This window comes from Ranitomeya imitator, chromosome 2 (assembly GCF_032444005.1).
Source record: "Ranitomeya imitator isolate aRanImi1 chromosome 2, aRanImi1.pri, whole genome shotgun sequence".
NCBI lineage: Eukaryota > Metazoa > Chordata > Amphibia > Anura > Dendrobatidae > Ranitomeya > Ranitomeya imitator.
In genome coordinates this window covers 154,820,751-154,842,009 of record NC_091283.1, presented here as the reverse complement: position 1 = coordinate 154,842,009, position 21,259 = coordinate 154,820,751, and the positions used below count along the sequence as shown (strand labels likewise).

The 21,259-nt window shown below is 48.6% G+C and overlaps 1 protein-coding gene across 2 annotated transcripts in view; it reads right to left on the bottom strand.

The window, feature by feature from the left end:
• The window catches only part of ASS1 (argininosuccinate synthase 1), a 59,481-nt gene extending 39,636 nt beyond the window's left edge, over positions 1–19,845 (bottom strand). Inside the window, exons 1-7 of one of the 2 annotated variants that reach the window (XM_069747523.1) lie at positions 19,759–19,845; positions 12,338–12,400; positions 11,843–11,955; positions 10,342–10,410; positions 3,654–3,842; positions 485–541; positions 323–397 (exon numbers count right to left, since the gene is read on the bottom strand). In XM_069747523.1, the coding sequence (XP_069603624.1) occupies positions 323–397; positions 485–541; positions 3,654–3,842; positions 10,342–10,410; positions 11,843–11,950 (498 nt within the window). In that variant the 5' untranslated portion in view covers positions 11,951–11,955; positions 12,338–12,400; positions 19,759–19,845. Of the gene's footprint in view, positions 1–322; positions 398–484; positions 542–3,653; positions 3,843–10,341; positions 10,411–11,842; positions 11,956–12,337; positions 12,401–12,489; positions 12,509–19,758 lie in introns of those variants that run through there. The other variant, XM_069747524.1, reaches the window with a different exon arrangement.
• Positions 19,846–21,259: the final 1,414 nt, after the last annotated feature.

Here is a 21,259-nt window from a genome sequence, read left to right as displayed (position 1 = left end):
TGCCCCTATGTACAAGAATAAAACTACTATAATACTGCCCCCTATGTAAAAGAATATAACTACTATAATACTGCCCCTATGTACAAGAATATAACTACTATAATACTGCTGCTATATACAAGAATATAACTACTATAATACTGCTCCTATATACAAGAATATAACTACTATAATACTGCTGCTATATACAAGAATATAACTACTATAATACTGCTCCTATGTACAAGAATATAAGTACTATAATACTGCTCCTATGTACAAGAATATAACTAACTACTATAATACTGCCCCAATACATGTATATAGTAGATAATTTCTGTACCTTGGCATAGTCCATTAAATCAGTACGTCCTCTGAAACGGTTGTAAAATTCTGGCATCCTCCATGGAGCAATGATCTACAAGGAAAGGGAAAAAAAAGTAAAAAAAAGAATATATAAGGATTTTCTCTCTCCTATATATCGTATTGGATGATGATCATTTACCTTCACCTCTGGATACAGAGAATAACAGGTCAGTTCAAAGCGGATCTGGTCATTCCCCTGCAAGAAAAGGCAGGAACTGAAATGAGAACACACGGTGCCTTGTACTGATAGAGCGGAGTGTTATCTGTGTTGTTGAATAGGACTGTAGGTGACATCTACTATATTTATCTGTACTGAGAGAGTTATCACGGTGTTATCTAAGGTGTTACATAGGACTGCGGGTGACCACTACTACATTATCTGTTCTCAGAGAGTTATCATTGTTATCTGTAGTGTTACATAGGACTGCAGGTGACATCTACTGCATTATCTGTTCTGAGAGAGTTATCACTGTGTTACCTGTGGTGTTATCACTGTGTTACCTGTGGTGTTACATAGGACTGCAGGTGACATCTACTACATTATCTATTACACCCCCCCCCCTTGAGATTAGAGAATTGTCTGGAGAGTGGTCTGTGTCTCCCTCTAGTGGTCATATCATGATATAACCTGAGACACTGCACACAGACTGTTGATGAAAGAATTCCATCTCTATATGCAGGAGGGATCTGACAATATGGAGGTTATCTGCACCCCATCGGTAGCGATTGGATATTTCATGAGGTTCCGTGTCTAAGGTCCCACAGTCAGACCACAGGTTATCCTAATTTGCCAGGATGACAGAGAGAATCAATATTCCTATAATAAGAAGTTATTGAAGAATTGCTATTCCCGCAGTTTCTTTCTGTGTTTTTCTCAGCTATGTAATGAGTAGGGCTTGGCGGACTCGTGGATGTTTGGGTTCGTCAATGCTTTATACAAAGTTTGGTTCAGATACCACAATGGTACCCGAATTTGATCCTGAACCCGGACCACATTCAAGTGAATAGGGGCCCAAACATCCGGCGGTTCCCACGCTGTGACAGTGTAGGAAACACCAGCGCTGACCGGCGGTAACCTTACCGAAGTCACTGCCGCTGGGTATTGCGGTTCCCAGAGGACAGTGTGTGAGCCAGCGGCTGTGACCAGCGGCGAAGAGGTTACCACTGGTCAGGCGTCGGCTGATGACTACTACTGTCATCAGCATCGCCTGCTCTGCTGATAGCAGCGAAAGCAGGTGACACTGATGATCATATTCACCAGCCGGCGCCTGTGCACAGTGGTAGCTTTACTGCTATTCACAGGCGCCGGAGACAAAGAAGATGGAAGTGGAATGGGGAATACTTCTTCTTCAAATACATTTTTTGTTCTGTGTGTGTGTTTATTTTTATTACTGGGTTAGTAATGTGGATGTCTGACTGACGCCTCCGTTATTAACCTCAAAAACAATTACCCCGATTGCCACTGCACCAGGGCAAACGGGAAGAGCTGAGGCTAAGTGCCAGAATTGGCTGATATTTATAGGTGAATGGTCCAATAACTATGGGCATTCCCAGCCAATTAACTACAGCCAACAGATGTCAGCTTTCCCTTAGATGGTTATTAAAAATATGGGGGCCCTCGCTGTTTGTTTCATTCATTACTAATAAATAAATGAAAAAAACGCCAAGGGAAAGCAGATAGTTGTGAGCTGGTGTTATTATTCTGGGAAGCGGCCAATATTCATGGATCTTCCCAGACTATTAATAAGAACTCACAACTGTCAGCTTAGCCTTTACTGGTTATTAAAAAGGGGCCTCACTCGAAACCAAATGAAGTGGGGCCCCACCTATTTTTAATAATCAGCAAAGGATAAGCAGACAGCTGCGGGCTGCTATTAACAGGTTGGAAAGGGGTCATGATTATTGCCCCCCTACCAGACTAGTAGCACCAGCCCTCAGCCGCCCCAGAAATGGCGCAACCATTAGATGAGCCAATTTTGGCGCTTAGCCTCGTCTCTTCCCGCTTGCCCTGGTGTATTGGCAAGCGGGGTAATGGTTTTTGGGTTGTTGTCAGCTGTGTAACATCAAGCCTGGGGTTAAGTAATGGAGAGGCGTATATAAGACACCCCCTGTACTGACCTCGTAGTCAAAAGCAATAAACACACACAGAAAAGTCCTTTAATTGTTAAAAGCACTCCCCGAAAATTACCCTCTTTTACTCAATTATTACCTTTAACCCCTTTCTGACCTCAGACGGGATAGTACGTCCGACGTCAGAACCCCCGCTTTGGTGCGGGCTCTGGCGGTGAGCCCGCATCAAAGCCGGGACATGTCAGCTGTTTTGTACAGCTGACATGTGCCCGCAATAGCGGCGGGTGAAATCGCGATTCACCCGCCGCTATTAACTAGTTAAATGCCGCTGTCCAATGCAGACAGCAGCATTTAACCGGCGCTTCTGGCCATCGGGCCGGAAATGAGCGCATCGCCGACCCCGTCACATGATCGGGGGTCAGCGATGCTTCTGCATAGTAACCATAGTAGTCCTTGAGACCTCTATGGTTACTGATGCCGGTTTGCTGTGAGCGCCACCCTGTGGTCGGCGCTCATAGCAAGCCTGCATTTCAGCTACATAGCAGCGATCTGATGATCGCTGCTATGTAGCAGGGCTGATCGAGTTGTGTCAGCTTCTAGCCTCCCATGGAGACTATTGAAGCATGACAAAAGTAAAAAAAAATGAAAAGAAAAAAAAAATGTGAAAAAAATAAAAAAAATATATAAAAGTTTAAATCACCCCCCTTTCAAAATAAAACAATAATAAAAAAAAAAAATCAAACCTACACATATTTGGTATAATATAGCGGGTGCTATGTAAGTCTATACATAAATCAGTACTTGTTCAAGAGAGAACCACTACTCCCCGACTTCCAATGTGCCAAACTGAAAACGAAATGTTAACCTGCGTCGCCATCTGGTGGCCATTCATAGGCATTACATGATTTGAGTTTTTCATGCTAGGTCCATGGGTATTAGATAATCAGGGGTGTCAGGAGGTCACTGCTCTGGGGTGTCGGGAAGGGGGGGTGGGGTAAGCTCACTGCACTGAGATGTCAAGGTGGTCACTGCTCTTGGGTGTCGGGGGGCGGGCACCTCTCTGGTGTGTCAGTGGGTGTGTGTGTGTGTGTGTGTGTGTGTGTGTGTGTGTGTGTGTGGTCACCGCTCTGGTGTTTCGGGTCAATACTCTGGGGTGTCAGGAATGATTGCCTGTCCTGTAAGTCCTGCAGGCTGTGATCTGGGGGGTCCTACAATGAAATATTAGCAGTAGTAATTACCTTCCCGGTGGCCCCGTGGGAGACATACTTTGCCCCTTCTCTTTTGGCAATCTCCACCTGTTTCTTGGCGATACAAGGACGGGCCAGTGCAGTGCCCAGCAAATAGCGGTCCTCGTAGATGGCGTTGGCTTGGACTGCCGGCCAGATGAAATCCTCCACAAATTCCTTCCGTATGTCCTCAATAAAGACCTGCAGGGGAAGAAGGAGCAGAGCTGAGATACAACGGGGCACATACTGCAAGAGCTGAGATACAAGGGGGCACATACAGCAGGAGCTGAGATACAGGGGGCACATACCACAGAAGCTGAGATACAGGGGGCACATTCCACAGGAGCTGAGATACAGGGGGCACATACCACAGGAGCTGAGATACAGGGGGCACATTCCACAGGAGATGAGATACAAGGGGGCACATACCGCAGGAGCGGAGATACAAGGGGGCACATTCCACAGGAGCTGAGATACAGGGGGCACATTCCACAGGAGCTGAGATACAGGGGGCACATACCACAGGAGCTGAGATACAGGGGGCACATACCACAAGAGCTGAGATACAGGGGGCACATACCACAGGAGCTGAGATACAGGGGGCACATACCACAGGAGCTGAGATACAGGGGGCACATACCACATGAGCTGAGGTACAAGGGTGAATGTACCCACCATTACTGTGGAAAGGTGACTGTAGGACAGGTGACTACTATCTATTACTCCCTGTTATCAGCCATTACTGGGGAGAGGTGACTGTAGGACAGGTGAGTACAATCTATTACTCCCTGTTATCAGCCATTACTGGGGAGAGGTGACTGTAGGACAGGTGACTACAATCTATTACTCCCTGTTATCAGCCATTACTGGGGAGAGGTGACTGTAGGACAGGTGAGTACAATCTATTACTCTCTGTTATCAGCCATTACTGGGGAGAGGAGACTGTAGGACAGGTGAGTACAATCTATTACTCTCTGTTATCAGCCATTACTGGGGAGAGGTGACTGTAGGACAGGTGAGTACAATCTATTACTCTCTGTTATCAGCCATTACTGGGGAGAGGAGACTGTAGGACAGGTGAGTACAATCTATTACTCTCTGTTATCAGCCATTACTGGGGAGAGGAGACTGTAGGACAGGTGAGTACAATCTATTACTCTCTGTTATCAGCCATTACTGGGGAGAGGAGACTGTAGGACAGGTGAGTACAATCTATTACTCTCTGTTATCAGCCATTACTGGGGAGAGGTGACTGTAGGACAGGTGACTACAATCTATTACTCCCTGTTATCAGCCATTACTGGAGAGAGGTGACTGTAGGACAGGTGACTACTATCTATTACTCCCTGTTATCAGCCATTACTGGGGAGAGGTGACTGTAGGACAGGTGAATACAATCTATTACTCCCTGTTATCAGCCATTACTGGGGAGAGGTGACTGTAGGACAGGTGACTACAATCTATTACTCCCTGTTATCAGCCATTACTGGGGAGAGGAGACTGTAGGACAGGGGACTACAATCTATTACTCCCTGTTATCAGCCATTACTGGGGGAGGTGACTGTAGGACAGGTGAGTACAATCTATTACTCCCTGTTATCAGCCATTACTGGGGAGAGGTGACTGTAGGACAGGTGACTACAATCTATTACTCCCTGTTATCAGCCATTACTGGGGAGAGGAGACTGTAGGACAGGTGAGTACAATCTATTACTCCCTGTTATCAGCCATTACTGGGGAGAGGTGACTGTAGGACAGGTGACTACAATCTATTACTCCCTGTTATCAGCCATTACTGGGGAGAGGAGACTGTAGGACAGGTGAGTACAATCTATTACTCCCTGTTATCAGCCATTACTGGGGAGAGGTGACTGTAGGACAGGTGAGTACAATCTATTACTCCCTGTTATCAGCCATTACTGGGGAGAGGAGACTGTAGGACAGGTGAGTACAATCTATTACTCCCTGTTATCAGCCATTACTGGGGAGAGGTGACTGTAGGACAGGTGACTACAATCTATTACTCCCTGTTATCAGCCATTACTGGGGAGAGGAGACTGTAGGACAGGTGAGTACAATCTATTACTCCCTGTTATCAGCCATTACTGGGGAGAGGTGACTGTAGGACAGGTGAGTACAATCTATTACTCCCTGTTATCAGCCATTACTGGGGAGAGGTGACTGTAGGACAGGTGAGTACAATCTATTACTCTCTGTTATCAGCCATTACTGGGGAGAGGAGACTGTAGGACAGGTGAGTACAATCTATTACTCTCTGTTATCAGCCATTACTGGGGAGAGGTGACTGTAGGACAGGTGAGTACAATCTATTACTCTCTGTTATCAGCCACTACTGGGGAGAGGAGACTGTAGGACAGGTGAGTACAATCTATTACTCTCTGTTATCAGCCATTACTGGGGAGAGGAGACTGTAGGACAGGTGAGTACAATCTATTACTCTCTGTTATCAGCCATTACTGGGGAGAGGAGACTGTAGGACAGGTGAGTACAATCTATTACTCTCTGTTATCAGCCATTACTGGGGAGAGGTGACTGTAGGACAGGTGACTACAATCTATTACTCCCTGTTATCAGCCATTACTGGAGAGAGGTGACTGTAGGACAGGTGACTACTATCTATTACTCCCTGTTATCAGCCATTACTGGGGAGAGGTGACTGTAGGACAGGTGAGTACAATCTATTACTCCCTGTTATCAGCCATTACTGGGGAGAGGTGACTGTAGGACAGGTGAGTACAATCTATTACTCTCTGTTATCAGCCATTACTGGGGAGAGGCGACTATAGGACAGGTGAGTACAATCTATTACTCCCTGTTATCAGCCATTACTGGGGAGAGGTCACTGTAGGACAGGTGAGTACAATCTATTACTCCCTGTTATCAGCCATTACTGGGGAGAGGTCACTGTAGGACAGGTGAATACAATCTATTACTCCATCATTAAGGAGGTCAGCTTTGACAGTTTTGTCAAAGGGTAAGGATCCGTCACGCATTGAGAATTGGCGTCCCACAGCACTTCTCAATGTGGACAGGAAGGTTTTGGCTAAGATACTCTTCAACAGGCTGGTGAAGTTTGCACAGGAGCTGAGATACAGGGGGCACATACCACAGGAGCTGAGATACAGGGGGCACATTCCACAGGAGCTGAGATACAGGGGGCACATACCACATGAGCTGAGATAAAGGGGGCACATACCACAGGAGCTGAGATACAGGGGGCACATTCCACAGGAGATGAGATACAAGGGGGCACATACCACAGGAGCGGAGATACAAGGGGGCACATACCACAGGAGCTGAGGTACAAGGGTGAATGTACCCACCATTACTGTGTAAAGGTGACTGTAGGACAGGTGACTACTATCTATTACTCCCTGTTATCAGCCATTACTGGGGAGAGGTGACTGTAGGACAGGTGAATACAATCTATTACTCCCTGTTATCAGCCATTACTGGGGAGAGGTGACTGTAGGACAGGTGACTACAATCTATTACTCCCTGTTATCAGCCATTACTCGGGAGAGGAGACTGTAGGACAGGGGACTACAATCTATTACTCCCTGTTATCAGCCATTACTGGGGGAGGTGACTGTAGGACAGGTGACTACAATCTATTACTCCCTGTTATCAGCCATTACTGGGGAGAGGAGACTGTAGGACAGGTGACTACAATCTATTACTCCCTGTTATCAGCCATTACTGGGGAGAGGTGACTGTAGGACAGGTGACTACAATCTATTACTCCCTGTTATCAGCCATTACTGGGGAGAGGTCACTGTAGGACAGGTGAGTACAGTCTATTACTCCCTGTTATCAGCCATTACTGGGGAGAGGAGACTGTAGGACAGGTGAGTACAATCTATTACTCCCTGTTATCAGCCATAACTGGGGGAGGAGACTGTAGGACAGGTGAGTACAATCTATTACTCCCTGTTATCAGCCATTACTGGGGAGAGGTCACTGTAGGACAGGTGAGTACAGTCTATTACTCCCTGTTATCAGCCATTACTGGGGAGAGGTGACTGTAGGACAGGTGACTACTATCTATTACTCCCTGTTATCAGCCATTACTGGGGAGAGGAGACTGTAGGACAGGTGAGTACAATCTATTACTCCCTGTTATCAGCCATTACTGGGGAGAGGTGACTGTAGGACAGGTGACTACAATCTATTACTCCCTGTTATCAGCCATTACTGGGGAGAGGTCACTGTAGGACAGGTGAGTACAATCTATTACTCCCTGTTATCAGCCATTACTGGGGAGAGGTCACTGTAGGACAGGTGAATACAATCTATTACTCCATCATTAAGGAGGTCAGCTTTGACAGTTTTGTCAAAGGGTAAGGATCCGTCACGCATTGAGAATTGGCGTCCCACAGCACTTCTCAATGTGGACAGGAAGGTTTTGGCTAAGATACTCTTCAACAGGCTGGTGAAGTTTGCACCGCGGCTCCTTTTGGAGGCCCAGCACTGTTGCGTTCCTGTCCGTAGCACTTTCAGTGCTGTTCTGGGTGTCCGGGAGGCCGTGGAGCGGGGCAGGGCAGGCCTTTGGAAGGGGTTCTTGCTGACCCTGGATCAGGCAAAAGCCTTTGATCGGGTCGACCACGAGTACCTCTGGTCCACTCTTTTGAAGTATGGTCTGCCTTGAGGGTTTGTAGACTGGCTTAAGACCTTGTACGCAGGGGCTGAGACTTTCCCTCTGGTAAACAGGTGGATTGGACAACCTTTCAGGGTGGGATCTGGTGTCCGCCAGAGCTGCCTGCCCTTTGCTTTACACGTTTGCGATCGATCCCTTCCTCAGAAGAGTCGATTGTGATCCGTTGGCGGGGGGGGGGGGTGAGGATGGGCAGGTTGGCGCCAGAGGCTATCCTGAGGGTTGTGGCCTACATGGACAACCTCACCGTCTTTGTTTCTTCGCAAGAGGAGGCGATGGTGGTGATGTCAGAAGTGGAGAGCTACTCGGAGGCATCCGGGTCCAAGGTCAACCAGGACAAGTGTGAGAGTCTCTGGCTGGGAGGCGGGGATCCCGCGTTTGATCTTCTGGACACCCTCCCCGAACCGCAAGAACATGCCTTTAATACAGAAGTGTACAACAGGGTGGGCACTTTCATTGGTTGGCCGCGGCTGGCCACTCTGTCCTATGCAGAGTGGGCCTATGGAGCGTTCAGAGACCTCGGGAGAAGGGACTGAGCCACTTTATTCTTAGTCAGCGCAGGTACTTCACTTGGAACGCACGAGTTTTAGTTTCAACGCAGAGTAAAATCCTCCGTGTAGATGAAGTTTGTAGCAGAATCCTAGGTGCCCTGGTGAAGGTGCGTTCTCTGGAGTGCAAAAGACTGGGTGCCCGGAGGGCGGCCCATCTCTGGAGGGGTTTCTCCTTCGGGGTGCCTTAGTCCCTTAGCGCCCCTATATCCTGGTGGTGGGCTGATATCTTTACACCCTAGATTTTTGTTTTGGATTTCTGTTCCCTGAATAGAAGGTTTGCAGGCATCGAACTTGAGCCTTGGGTGGTGAGTATGTAGGTTGTGTTCTGTAATGTTGGGTTATGTATATAGTGTTTTGTATATATTGTATGTATTGTATATAATAGAGGGTCTTAGGTTGGGTGGGAGGATTGGGGGGTTCAATGGTGGTGATAAGAGACTGATCTGGCCTGGCCCAGACCCCGCCTGGGGAAAAACTTTGGGACCTGATCCTAGCTCGGATAATTCCTGAACTTTGTGGCCAGAGCTGGATCAGGGGTGGCGGGGTAGTTAGTGTAGGTGTGTGTTTATATATATTTAAAAAAATAATGATAATGGAAAAAGAAAAAAAAAAGAAAAAAATAATAAAGTAAATAAAATAAAAAAGTTAATTTTGTACACTGTATTGTATTTAGGTTTGTTGTAGGGTGAATGTGGTGGTGTAAGGGGGTGGCTGTAAGGTAAGGCAGTGGGACCAGTAGGGTTTTGCTGTGTTTGCGGTGTTGTATGAATCGGTTTAGTGTAATGTGTTTGTAGTGTATATATTGTATATAATATTGTATATAGGACGGTGTGAATGTAGTTGGGGTTGTATATAGTAGTATGAATGAAGCTGGGCCGGGGATCTTACATGATTTTATACTATGTATTATTTTACGGGGGTATTCATGTAGTTACAGTTATTTTGTTTTCTATTTTATTTGAATTTTTTCTTTCCTGTCCATGATTTGTAGGTCATGAATTTTCTCCATTTTGTTTCCATTTCTGGTTTCTTTCTTTGTGATTTGTGTCTGATTGGAGCTTTGTTCTTATGTTTTGTTCTGTTGTGTTTTATTTGTAATGTATCATAGTTGGTGTCACGTGAAGTATTTTGTATTTAATACAATCTATTACTCCCTGTTATCAGCCACTGGAGGCCGGGTGATATCAGTCGGTCCTGCATTGTTATACAAGTTAGCGGTAGAGATGAGCGGTATCCTGGGTCAGTGACACCTGGGAATCTCTGACCTCCCGGTGTCCCCGGTACGGCATTTGTCGGGGCTGGCGCAATGTGAGGCACAGATGACGATGCACCAACCTCCACTAACAAAAAGCTGCACCAGAAGGTCAGAGATTTGGGGGCCTCTCATCTCGGTGCCACTGACCTGGATGTTGGACGGGACCCTCTGATCTCTAGATAGCGGCCCCCTATGTCACGTTAGTGGTCGTGGCCTCACCTTCTTCGCCCCCAGGCTCAGGGCTTTCTTCCTCGCCTCCTCGAAGTCTTCGTTCTGCCCAATGTTTGCCTGTGGTGGAGACAGATGTAACGAGTCATGTGACCTCTGGCAGCGGCGCTGATTAATATGGAGCCATCATAATCCTAGGCTAGTACTTATTGAGACCCCCCCTCTGTCCTATGGGGAACTACGGGGGTCCTGTCCCTATATTCGCCAACCAGAGGTCAGCAGGGGGGGTTGTCTCCTCTCTGCAGCTTTCTACACACTTTGGCCCGGATTCATCTGGACATGTACTGTGCCGCCATTAGTACTGCCGTGCGCCTCCACAGTGGGGACTCCCATCCCACCCACGGCACAACTTATACGGGTGGGCTTAGCCACGCCCCATTCTGCATATGCCCCGCCTACATCGGCGGATCTGGGCGGGATAAACGCCCAATGTCGCACAGTGTCTGCCGCACCTCTGAGCCGCGCAGAATTCTGACCACATTTAAGCATGAATCGGGGTCTCCATGTCCCAGATCTCTCCTCACTGTCACTGAATGGAAACGTTAATATTTACATTCAGAGGCTGAGAAGACATTTTGTCCCAGTACTTTTCACAGGTGGAGGTTTGTTACATTAGTGTCCAGACTCTGGGGACAAGGGGGAGCTCTGGATGTTCCTTACAGAGAATTGTGCAGGCTGGTACAAGTGTAACAAATCTTCAGCTGTGAAAAGAATTAGGCTCAGACTCGGAATATTAACACTAACGTTTCCCTTCACTGACAGCAAGCGGAGATCCTGAAACTAATGAAAAGAACCGCGGGACGAGAGGACACTGGGCCCTGTGACACAAGCCTGCTGGTGCCCGGGTGTCGCTCCCCGCTGGCATCTGTACAGACTGCGACATCCAAGATTTACCTGAAGGAAATGAGTGCGCCACTCCGTCCCCAGAGAAATGACTCAGCTTCCTCAATGTGGAGCCCGGACCTCACAGCTACTACTCCTCCAAAATCCACACTGCAGAGCCGCCCCTCCCCCACATCTAGTCAGAATCTGACAACCCCAGACCCTAATACTGAGGCACTCGCTAGTTGTCACTTCCCCTCCCCCGCTCCTCAGGAACTGATCTCTCTTTAGTAGTGACAGATTTTTGGGATCTATGAGGCATCAAGCTGTGAGGAGGGCTACCCCAAGCCATGGGACCCCAATATTCACCCATGCTCAGACTTCACTGCCCGCAACTCCCCTCTGTTATCTGCTATTTAAAGTGACAGCGCAGCAAATGTGAGACTGGTCCCAAAGGTGAATGTTTATCTCCAGATCTGCAGCGACAGCAGAATCCCAGCGACAGCTGGCAGGCGACACTGTACACACATATGACAGGGGAGGTCGGGGCCAGCCTAGTCCTGCAGGGCCCAGCACACAGCTTTCCCAGGGTCCTGAATGGCAAACCTGCCACAAATCATGATGAGGTCACCCAGCGCCCCCCCACCTCAGGGAAAATCCATCCGCTCACCAGGTAAGCGATGACGTCATAGCCCTGCTCCTTCAGCCACACCAGGATACAGGAGGTGTCGAGCCCACCGCTGTACGCCAGGACCACCGTGCCTTTACTCTGCGACATCTCGCCTGTGGGAGAGAAAGGAGGAAACTCAGCAATATGGTGCCATTATTTATCCCACATCTAAGCAAGTGTGAGGAGGTACAAGCGGCTGTGACTGCGGAATATAAGCATCATGCGCCAAGACGTGAGCAGACAGTGACCGGAGAACTGGCAAGTGCGCCACGGACAGAGCAGCCACCGGCCACGTGCCCCCCAGGTATGGGACACTGACCAGTGTAATAAGGGTGAGTGGGGGTCTCTATTGTACAGGTGCCGGGGCACTCTCTGGTATATATATATATATACTGCGGGCCCGTCAGCTCCTGTGCACACTGGCCTCGTCCTGGCAGGAGCTGCCGCTCAGGTGTCCATGTATCTCCCCCACCCATCTTCTCTGCTACAACTTACCCAGATTTTAGCGCCTGGAGATGATCTGTTTTCTCACTGATTAGCTGTGTGATCACCGGCCTCCTGAAAAAAAAAAAAAAAAAAAAAGAGGGGAACGCGTCCGTCACTATGGTGGTCCGGGACCAGCAGTTACCATCTGCCATCGACCTCACCTCTTCTATAAGTTTCCTGAGTATATCTGTGTCTGAGAAAGCTGGGTGACTATGGTGGGATAATCGCCAGCTATTGGACTAACCCCTACACTGCCCAGGACCACCAGGGACACTGCGGTAATCGCCAGCTATTATAATGGTCTGTGCCGGGTGGAGCTTCCGGATAAAACACCAGAAGTGGAAACGGATTACATTCCCTGATCGCTCCATCACCCGGAGGGGAAACTACAAAGAGCGGGAAGGAGACGACGAGGGCAGACCACACAGCGGCATCACTGCACATGCCATCATACAGGGATCTATATATATATACATGGCCCTGGGACCCCAGGTCAGCAGAACAAAGGGGCCCCAGCACTCACCAGTCACTATGTAACCCAGCACAGCGCCGTATGTACCAGTGTGGACGCATCTGGTACTGCAGCTACTTCCTATTCTGTAAGTTATGTTTATATGCATAGACCACCAGAAATCCTGACATTAACCCCTTCACTGCCAAAGACCATCAGGGATACTCGCATTAATCCCCATCCTGCTTTATATCCTGACATTAACCTCTACACTTCTTAAGATGCTGATATTAACCCCTACACCACCAGGGATACACACAATAAAACCCGCCCTACACCAAAGTTAACAGTCACATTAACCCTTAAAAAGCCCTAGACCACCTCACATATAATGCTACATTGTCCTAAACCACAAGTAATTCTTGTATTACTCCCCTACAGGGTCCTAGACCACCAGGGCTGTAGATGGTATGTGGTCCTGCCTGTCAGCTAACAGTTAGGACTTCATGAGCTTCTTATTCGGCTTAGATGGATCAGCGCCCGGATTCAAAACCACTTTGATCCCCAGCTATGAAATTTCGGAGGGCACATTGCCCGGAGGTAGATGTGTGGTGTCTGGCGGTGCGGCCATGTGTAGTCTATGGCACATGTCAGCTCACATTATAGTCAGGACGATGGGACGTGTGTCCGTGTGAGGGGCTAGAGCAGAATAAGCAATAACCAGAACACAGCGACTCATCTGGAAATAACAGCAGAGGGAACGGGCCCGCAGACCCCACTAACCCGCACCCCAAACCTCCGCACCAAATATTAACCTCATAAACAAGTGACCCAGAAGAGACTAAAAAGCAGCTGAAACTTTACTAACTTCATAGAAAAGAGTGATTCAAAGTCAAATACGGCGAGTGAGGGGAGACAATATGCGGTATACAGGACGCCTGCCCTGCGGAGCTGACAAATTACAGCCCCATCTGGAGGTCATAGAAGGAACTACAGGCAGAGTGGTAAACCACTGGTATAATTCCATCTATAATATAGAGGCTTGTAAGACATAGATATTCCAGTGATAATGTTATACAAGGCAATTACTAGTTCTCCAACTAGGTAAAAATTCAATGGCAAATAACACAAAAGAAGAGGGTGCAGAGTTCAGTGAAACTGCAGCCACCACTGGGGGGGGTGGGGTTGGCTCCCTGTATAGAGATACATGGTAAGATTCTGTCTGCAGCCACCACTAGGGGGAGCTCCCTGTGTACAGAGATATGTGATAAGATTCTGCCTGCAGTCACCACTAGGGGGAGCTCCCTGTATACAGAGATACATGATAAGATCCTGTCTGCAGCCACCACTAGGGGGAGCTCCCTGTATACACATACAAGTTAAGATCCTGTCTACAGCCACCACTAGGGAGAGCTCTCTGTATACAGAGATACATGATAAGATCCTGTCTGCAGTCACCACTAGAGGGAGCTCCCTGTATACAGAGATTCATGATAAGATTCTGTCTGCAGCCACCACTAGGGGGAGCTCCCTGTATACAGAGATACATGATAAGATTCTGTCTGTAGCCACCACTAGGGGGAGCTCCCTGTATACAGAGATACATGATAAGATTCTGTCTGTAGCCACCACTAGGGGGAGCTCCCTGTATACAGAGATACATGATAAGATCCTGTCTGTAGCCACCACTAGGGGGAGCTCCCAGTATACAGAGATACATGATGAGATCCTGTCTGTAGCCACCACTAGGGGGAACTCCCTGTATACAGAGATACATGATAAGATTCTGTCTGCAGCCACCACTAGGGGGAGCTCCCTGTATACAGAGATACATGATAAGATCCTGTCTGTAGCCACCACTAGGGGGAGCTCCCTGTATACAGAGATACATGATAAGATCCTGTCTGTAGCCACCACTAGGGGGGGCTCCCTCTATACAGAGGTACATGATAAGATCCTGTGTGCAGCTACCACTAGGGGGAGCTCCCTGTATACAGAGATACATGGTAAGATTCTGTCTGCAGCCACCACTAGGGGGAGCTCCCTGTATACAGAGATACATGATAAGATCCTGTCTGTAGCCACCACTAGGGGGAGCTCCCTCTATACAGAGATACATAATAAGATCCTGTGTGCAGCTACCACTAGGGGGAGCTCCCTGTATACACAGATACATGATAAGATCCTGTCTGTAGCCACCACGAGGGGAAGCTCCCTGTATACAGAGATACATGAGATTCTGTATAAAGGGAGCTCCCCCTAGTGGTGGCTGCAGACAGAGATACATGATAAGATCCTGTGTGCAGCCACCATTAAGGGGAGCTCCCTGTATACAGAGATACATGATGAGATTCTGTCTGCAGCCACCACTAGGGGGAGCTCCCTGTATACAGAGATACATGATGAGATTCTGTCTGCAGCCACCACTAGGGGAGCTCCCTGTATACAGAGATACATGATGAGATTCTGTCTGCAGCCACCACTAGGGGGAGCTCCCTGTATACAGAGATACATGATGAGATTCTGTCTGCAGCCACCACTAGGGGGAGCTCCCTGTGTACATAGATACATGATAAGATTCTGTCTGCAGTCACCACTAGAGCGATCTCCCTGTATACAGAGATACATGATAAGATTCTGTCTGCAGTCACCACTAGGGGGAGCTCCCTGTATACAGAGATACATGATAAGATTCTGTCTGCAGCCACCACTAGGGGGAGCTCCCTGTATACAGAGATACATGATAAGATTCTGTCTGCAGCCACCACTATGGGGAGCTCCCTATATACAGAGATATGTGATACGGGACTGTCGGCAATCACCACTAGGGGGAGCATCCTGCATACAGAGATACATTATAAGGTTCAGTGGAGCTTCCTGAAAGCAGAATCTTATCATGTATCAGTATACAGCGAGCTCCCCCTAGTGGTAGCTGCTGGTATACATTATTTTCACAAGCATGGGGAACAAAACAGAGTGAAATAACATTGTCTTTAGGGAAGTGTTGTAATTACCTTTGTTTTTTACGGGAATTTTTTTTAGTCACTCTTCTTAGAAATTGCGGTTACCCAGAAACCCTTTGAACTCAGACAAGAAGATCAGGTCTAGTAACCCTTAAAATTCCAAATAATGAGCAGGACACATGCACTGACATGCTATAGAAGTGACTTTCTATCCCTTGTGAGGTGCCACAGACCACCACTTAGGAGACAATCGCTTATGTAGCAATTCCCGGATTTATTACAGTTCATTCCATTATATTGGATCCTGTTAACGGCTACAAAGTTTCCCAGGGAGAAGTAGAAGATGCAGCATCATGTATGATGAGATCAGTAGCTTCATGGCAGCTGAAAACCTACAGGTTGGCTAAAGTCTGAGGTGAGCAGCTGGAGGCGGATATGTCCGGTGTCGCGCAATGCTACATGAGAGCAGCTCAGACAGGCAGAGATATCGGAGGGCGCAGAGACACCGGAGGGCGCAGAGACAGATACAGGAGGGCGCAGAGACAGATACAGGAGGGCGCAGAGACAGATACAGGAGGGCGCAGAGACAGATACAGGAGGGCGCAGAGACAGATACAGGAGGGCGCAGAGACAGATACAGGAGGGCGCAAAGACAGATACAGGAGGGCGCAGAGATACTGGAGGGCGCAGAGACACCGGAGGGCGCAGAGACAGATACAGGAGGGCGCAGAGACAGATACAGGAGGGCGCAGAGACAGATACAGGAGGGCGCAGAGACAGATACAGGAGGGCGCAGAGACAGATACAGGAGGGCGCAGAGACAGATACAGGAGGGCGCAAAGACAGATACAGGAGGGCGCAGAGATACTGGAGGGCGCAGAGACACCGGAGGGCGCAGAGACAGATACAGAAGGGAGCAGAGACACCGGAGGGCGCAGAGATAGATACAGGAGGGAGCAGAGATAGATACAGGAGGGCGCAGAGACACCGGAGGGCGCAGAGACAGATACTGGAGGGCGCAGAGACACCGGAGGGCGCAGAGACAGATACAGGAGGGAGCAGAGATAGATACAGGAGGGCGCAGAGACAGATACAGGAGGGCGCAGAGATACTGGAGGGCGCAAAGACACCGGAGGGCGCAGAGACACCGGAGGGCGCAGAGACAGATACAGAAGGGAGCAGAGACACCGGAGGGCGCAGAGACAGATACAGGAGGGCGCAGAGATACTGGAGGGCGCAGAGACACCGGAGGGCGCAGAGACAGATACAGGAGGGAGCAGAGATAGATACAGGAGGGCACAATGATAGATACAGGAGGGCACAGAGATAGATACAGGAGGGCACAGAGATAGATACAGGAGGGCGCAGAGATACCGGGGGGTGCAGAGATACAGGAGGGCGCAGAGAAAGATACAGGAGGATGCAGAGGTACCGGAGGGCGCAGAGATAGATACAGGAGGGCACAGAGATACTGGAGGGTGCAGAGATACCGGAGGGAGCAGAGATATATACAGGAGGGCGCAAAGGTATCAGAAGGAGCAGAGATACCGGAGGGAGCAGAGATAGATACCGGAGGGGGCAGAGGTACCGGAGGGAGCAGAGATAGATACCGGAGGGTGCAGAGATAGATACCGGAGGGCGCAGAGATACAGGAGGGTGCAGAGATACCTACAGGAGGGCACAGAGATATATACAGGAGGGCACAGAGATATAGGAGGGCACAGAGATACAGGAGGGCACAGAGATATATACATGAGGGCACAGAGATATATACAGGAGGGCACAGAGATAGATACACGAGGGCACAGAGATAGATACACGAGGGCACAGAGATACAGGAGGGTGCAGAGATATATACAGGAGAGTGCAGAGATACCGGAGGGCACAGAGATATATACAGGAGGGCACAGAGATAGATACACGAGGGCAGAGATACAGGAGGGCACAGAGATACAGGAGGGCACAGAGATATATACATGAGGGCACAGAGATATATACAGGAGGGCACAGAGATAGATACACGAGGGCACATAGATACAGGAGGGCGCAGAGATACAGGAGGGCACATAGATACATACAGGAGGGCGCAGAGATACAGGAGGGCGCAGAGATATATACAGGAGGGCACAAAGATATATACAGGAGGGCACAGAGATATATACACGAGGGCACAGAGATAGATACACGAGGGCACAGAGATACAGGAGGGCGCAGAGATAGATACAGGAGGGCGCAGAGATAGATACAGGAGGGCGCAGAGATAGATACAGGAGGGCGCAGAGATAGATACAGGAGGGCGCAGAGATAGATACAGGAGGGCGCAGAGATAGATACACGAGGGCGCAGAGATAGATACACGAGGGCGCAGAGATACAGGAGGGCACAATGATACATACAGGAGGGCGCAGAGATAGATACAGGAGGGCACAGAGATAGATACAGGAGGGCACAGAGATAGATACAGGAGGGCACAGAGATACTGGAGGGCACAGAGATAGATACAGGAGGGCGCAGAGATAGAGGGATAGACAGATAGATAGATAGATAGATAGATAGATAGATAGATAGATAGATAGATAGATAGATAGAACCGTATAGAGGGCACCGTGGGCAGCACGGTGGCGCAGTGGTTAGCACTGCAGCCTTTCAGCGCTGGAGTCCTGGGTTCAAACCCCACCAAGGACAACATCTGCAAAGAGTTGTATGTATGGGTTTCCTCCCACATTCCAAAGACAGGGATATTTAGATTGTGAGCCCCATCAGGGACAGTGATGATAATGTGTGCAAAATGTAAAGCGCTGCGGAATATGTTAGCGCTATATAAAAATAAAGATTATTATTATTATTATACTGGAGGGCACAGAGATAGATACAGGAGGGCGCAGAGATAGATACAGGAAAGTGCAGAGATAGATACAGGAAAGTGCAGATACAGGAGGGTGCAGAGATATATATAGGAGGGTGCAGAGATATATATAGGAGGGTGCAGAGATATATACAGGAGGGCGCAGAGATATATACAGGAGGGCGCAGAGATATATATAGGAGGGTGCAGAGATATATATAGGAGGGTGCAGAGATATATACAGGAGGGCGCAGAGATATATACAGGAGGGCGCAGAGATATATACAGGAGGGCGCAGAGATATATATAGGAGGGCGCAGAGATAGATATAGGAGGGCGCAGAGATAGATACAGGAGGGCGCAGAGATAGATACAGGAGGGTGCAGAGATATATACAGGAGGGCGCAGAGATATATACAGGAGGGCACAGAGATATATACAGGAGGGCACAGAGATATATACAGGAGGGCGCAGAGATATATACAGGAGGGTGCAGAGATATATACAGGAGGGTGCAGAGATAGATACAGGAGGGCGCAGAGATATATACAGGAGGGCGCAGAGATATATACAGGAGGGCGCAGAGATATATACAGGAGGGCACAGAGATATATACAGGAGGGTGCAGAGATATATACAGGAGGGTGCAGAGATAGATACAGGAGGGCGCAGAGATATATACAGGAGGGTGCAGAGATATATACAGGAGGGCACAAAGATATATACAGGAGGGCACAGAGATATATACAGGAGGGCGCAGAGATAGATACAGGAGGGCGCAGAGATATATACAGGAGGGTGCAGAGATAGATACAGGAGGGCGCAGAGATATATACAGGAGGGTGCAGAGATATATACAGGAGGGTGCAGAGATATATACAGGAGGGCACAAAGATATATACAGGAGGGCACAGAGATATATACAGGAGGGCGCAGAGATAGATACAGGAGGGTGCAGAGATAGATACAGGAGGGTGCAGAGATATATACAGGAGGGCGCAGAGATATATACAGGAGGGCACAGAGATATATACAGGAGGGCGCAGAGATAGATACAGGAAGGTGCAGAGATAGATACAGGAGGGCACACAGATACCGGAGGACACAGAGATAGATACAGGAAGGTGCAGAGATAGATACAGGAGGGCACACAGAGGGGCAGGATACTCACAGTGCTGCTGCTGCTGGATCATTTGTTGCTGCTGTCTCCAGTAGTTCCTTATAGCAGAGGCGGGCATGGGAGGGCTGGGGGTGTGTGTGTGACGTCATGTGCCCAGTACCTGCCCCAGTGAGAAGGGAGGGGGGGGAAGGGGGGGGGGATGGTCACCTGGGAAAGTCTCAGGCAGGAGGGACAGTACTGGGAATAGTCATCATCATATTAACCTCGTCCTGCCTGGAAGCATTCATCAGCCAGCTGCCCATAACAATGCTCATCTACAAATCCCCCATTACAGTGCGTCATCCGCAGACCCCCATAACAGTGTATCATCCGCAGATCCCCCATAACAACGCATCATCCGCAGATCCACATAACAGTGCATTATTGCAGATTACGTACAACAATGCATCATGCGCATATCCCTCACAACAGATCATCGGCAGATCCTCCATAATAGTGCGTCCTTAACAGATCCCCCACAACAGTGCACTATCTGCAGATTTCCCAAAAAAATAATAATCCACAGATGCCCATAACAATGTATCATCTGCAGATTACCAATAACAAGGCATCATCCGCAAATCCCCTATAATAGTGAGTCATCTGCAGATCCCCAACAACAGTGCTTCATCCTCAGCTCCCCATAACAGTGCGTCATCCGCAGATCCCCATAACAGTGCATGATCCCAGATCCCCTATAACAGTGCATGATCCCAGATCCCCCATAACAGTGCATGATCCCAGATCCCCCATAACAGTGCACAATCTGCAGATCCCCATAACAGTGCAACATCCCCAGATCCCCCATAACAATGCATGATCCCAGATCCTCCATAACAGTGCATCATCTGCAGATCCCCCATAACAGTGCATCATCTACAGATTGCCATAACAGTGAGTCACATACAGATCATACATACGAGCGCATTATCCACAGATCCCTCATAACAGAGCATCATGAACAGATCGCCAATAACAGTGCATCATCTGCAGATCCCTCATAACAGCACACCATCCTCAGATCCCCATTACAGTGGATCACATACAGATCCCCCATAGCAGCACATCTTTCCACAGATCCCTGATAACAGGAAGTCATCCGCAGATCCCCTACAACAAGAGCCTCATGCAAAAATCCCCCATAACAGTGCAGTACCCCCGTAACAGTGCGTCTACAGCTCCCCCATTACAGCGCATCATCTAGTGTGTGGGCGGGGGTCCCTGGCCTCCAAGGGGTCTCCGGTCTTTTACAATTGAAGTTCAATTATTTTTGACATTTTTCCACATTCTTTGTGTTTCATGATGTCACTATTTTCTAGACAACTGCTTGCTGTCAGTGAATGGAATTATTTGTGCTCTCATTTTGACCTCATACTTCTCCCAGCTGAGGGTTTGCCACAGTTGTATCCGGTCCAGACAACCCTCTGTGTGCCCCAGAGATCCCCAGCACAAAGCTGTTCCCTGACAGTGTGTTACAATGTATCAGTCTACAGATGGGGGGATTTTCTGGATT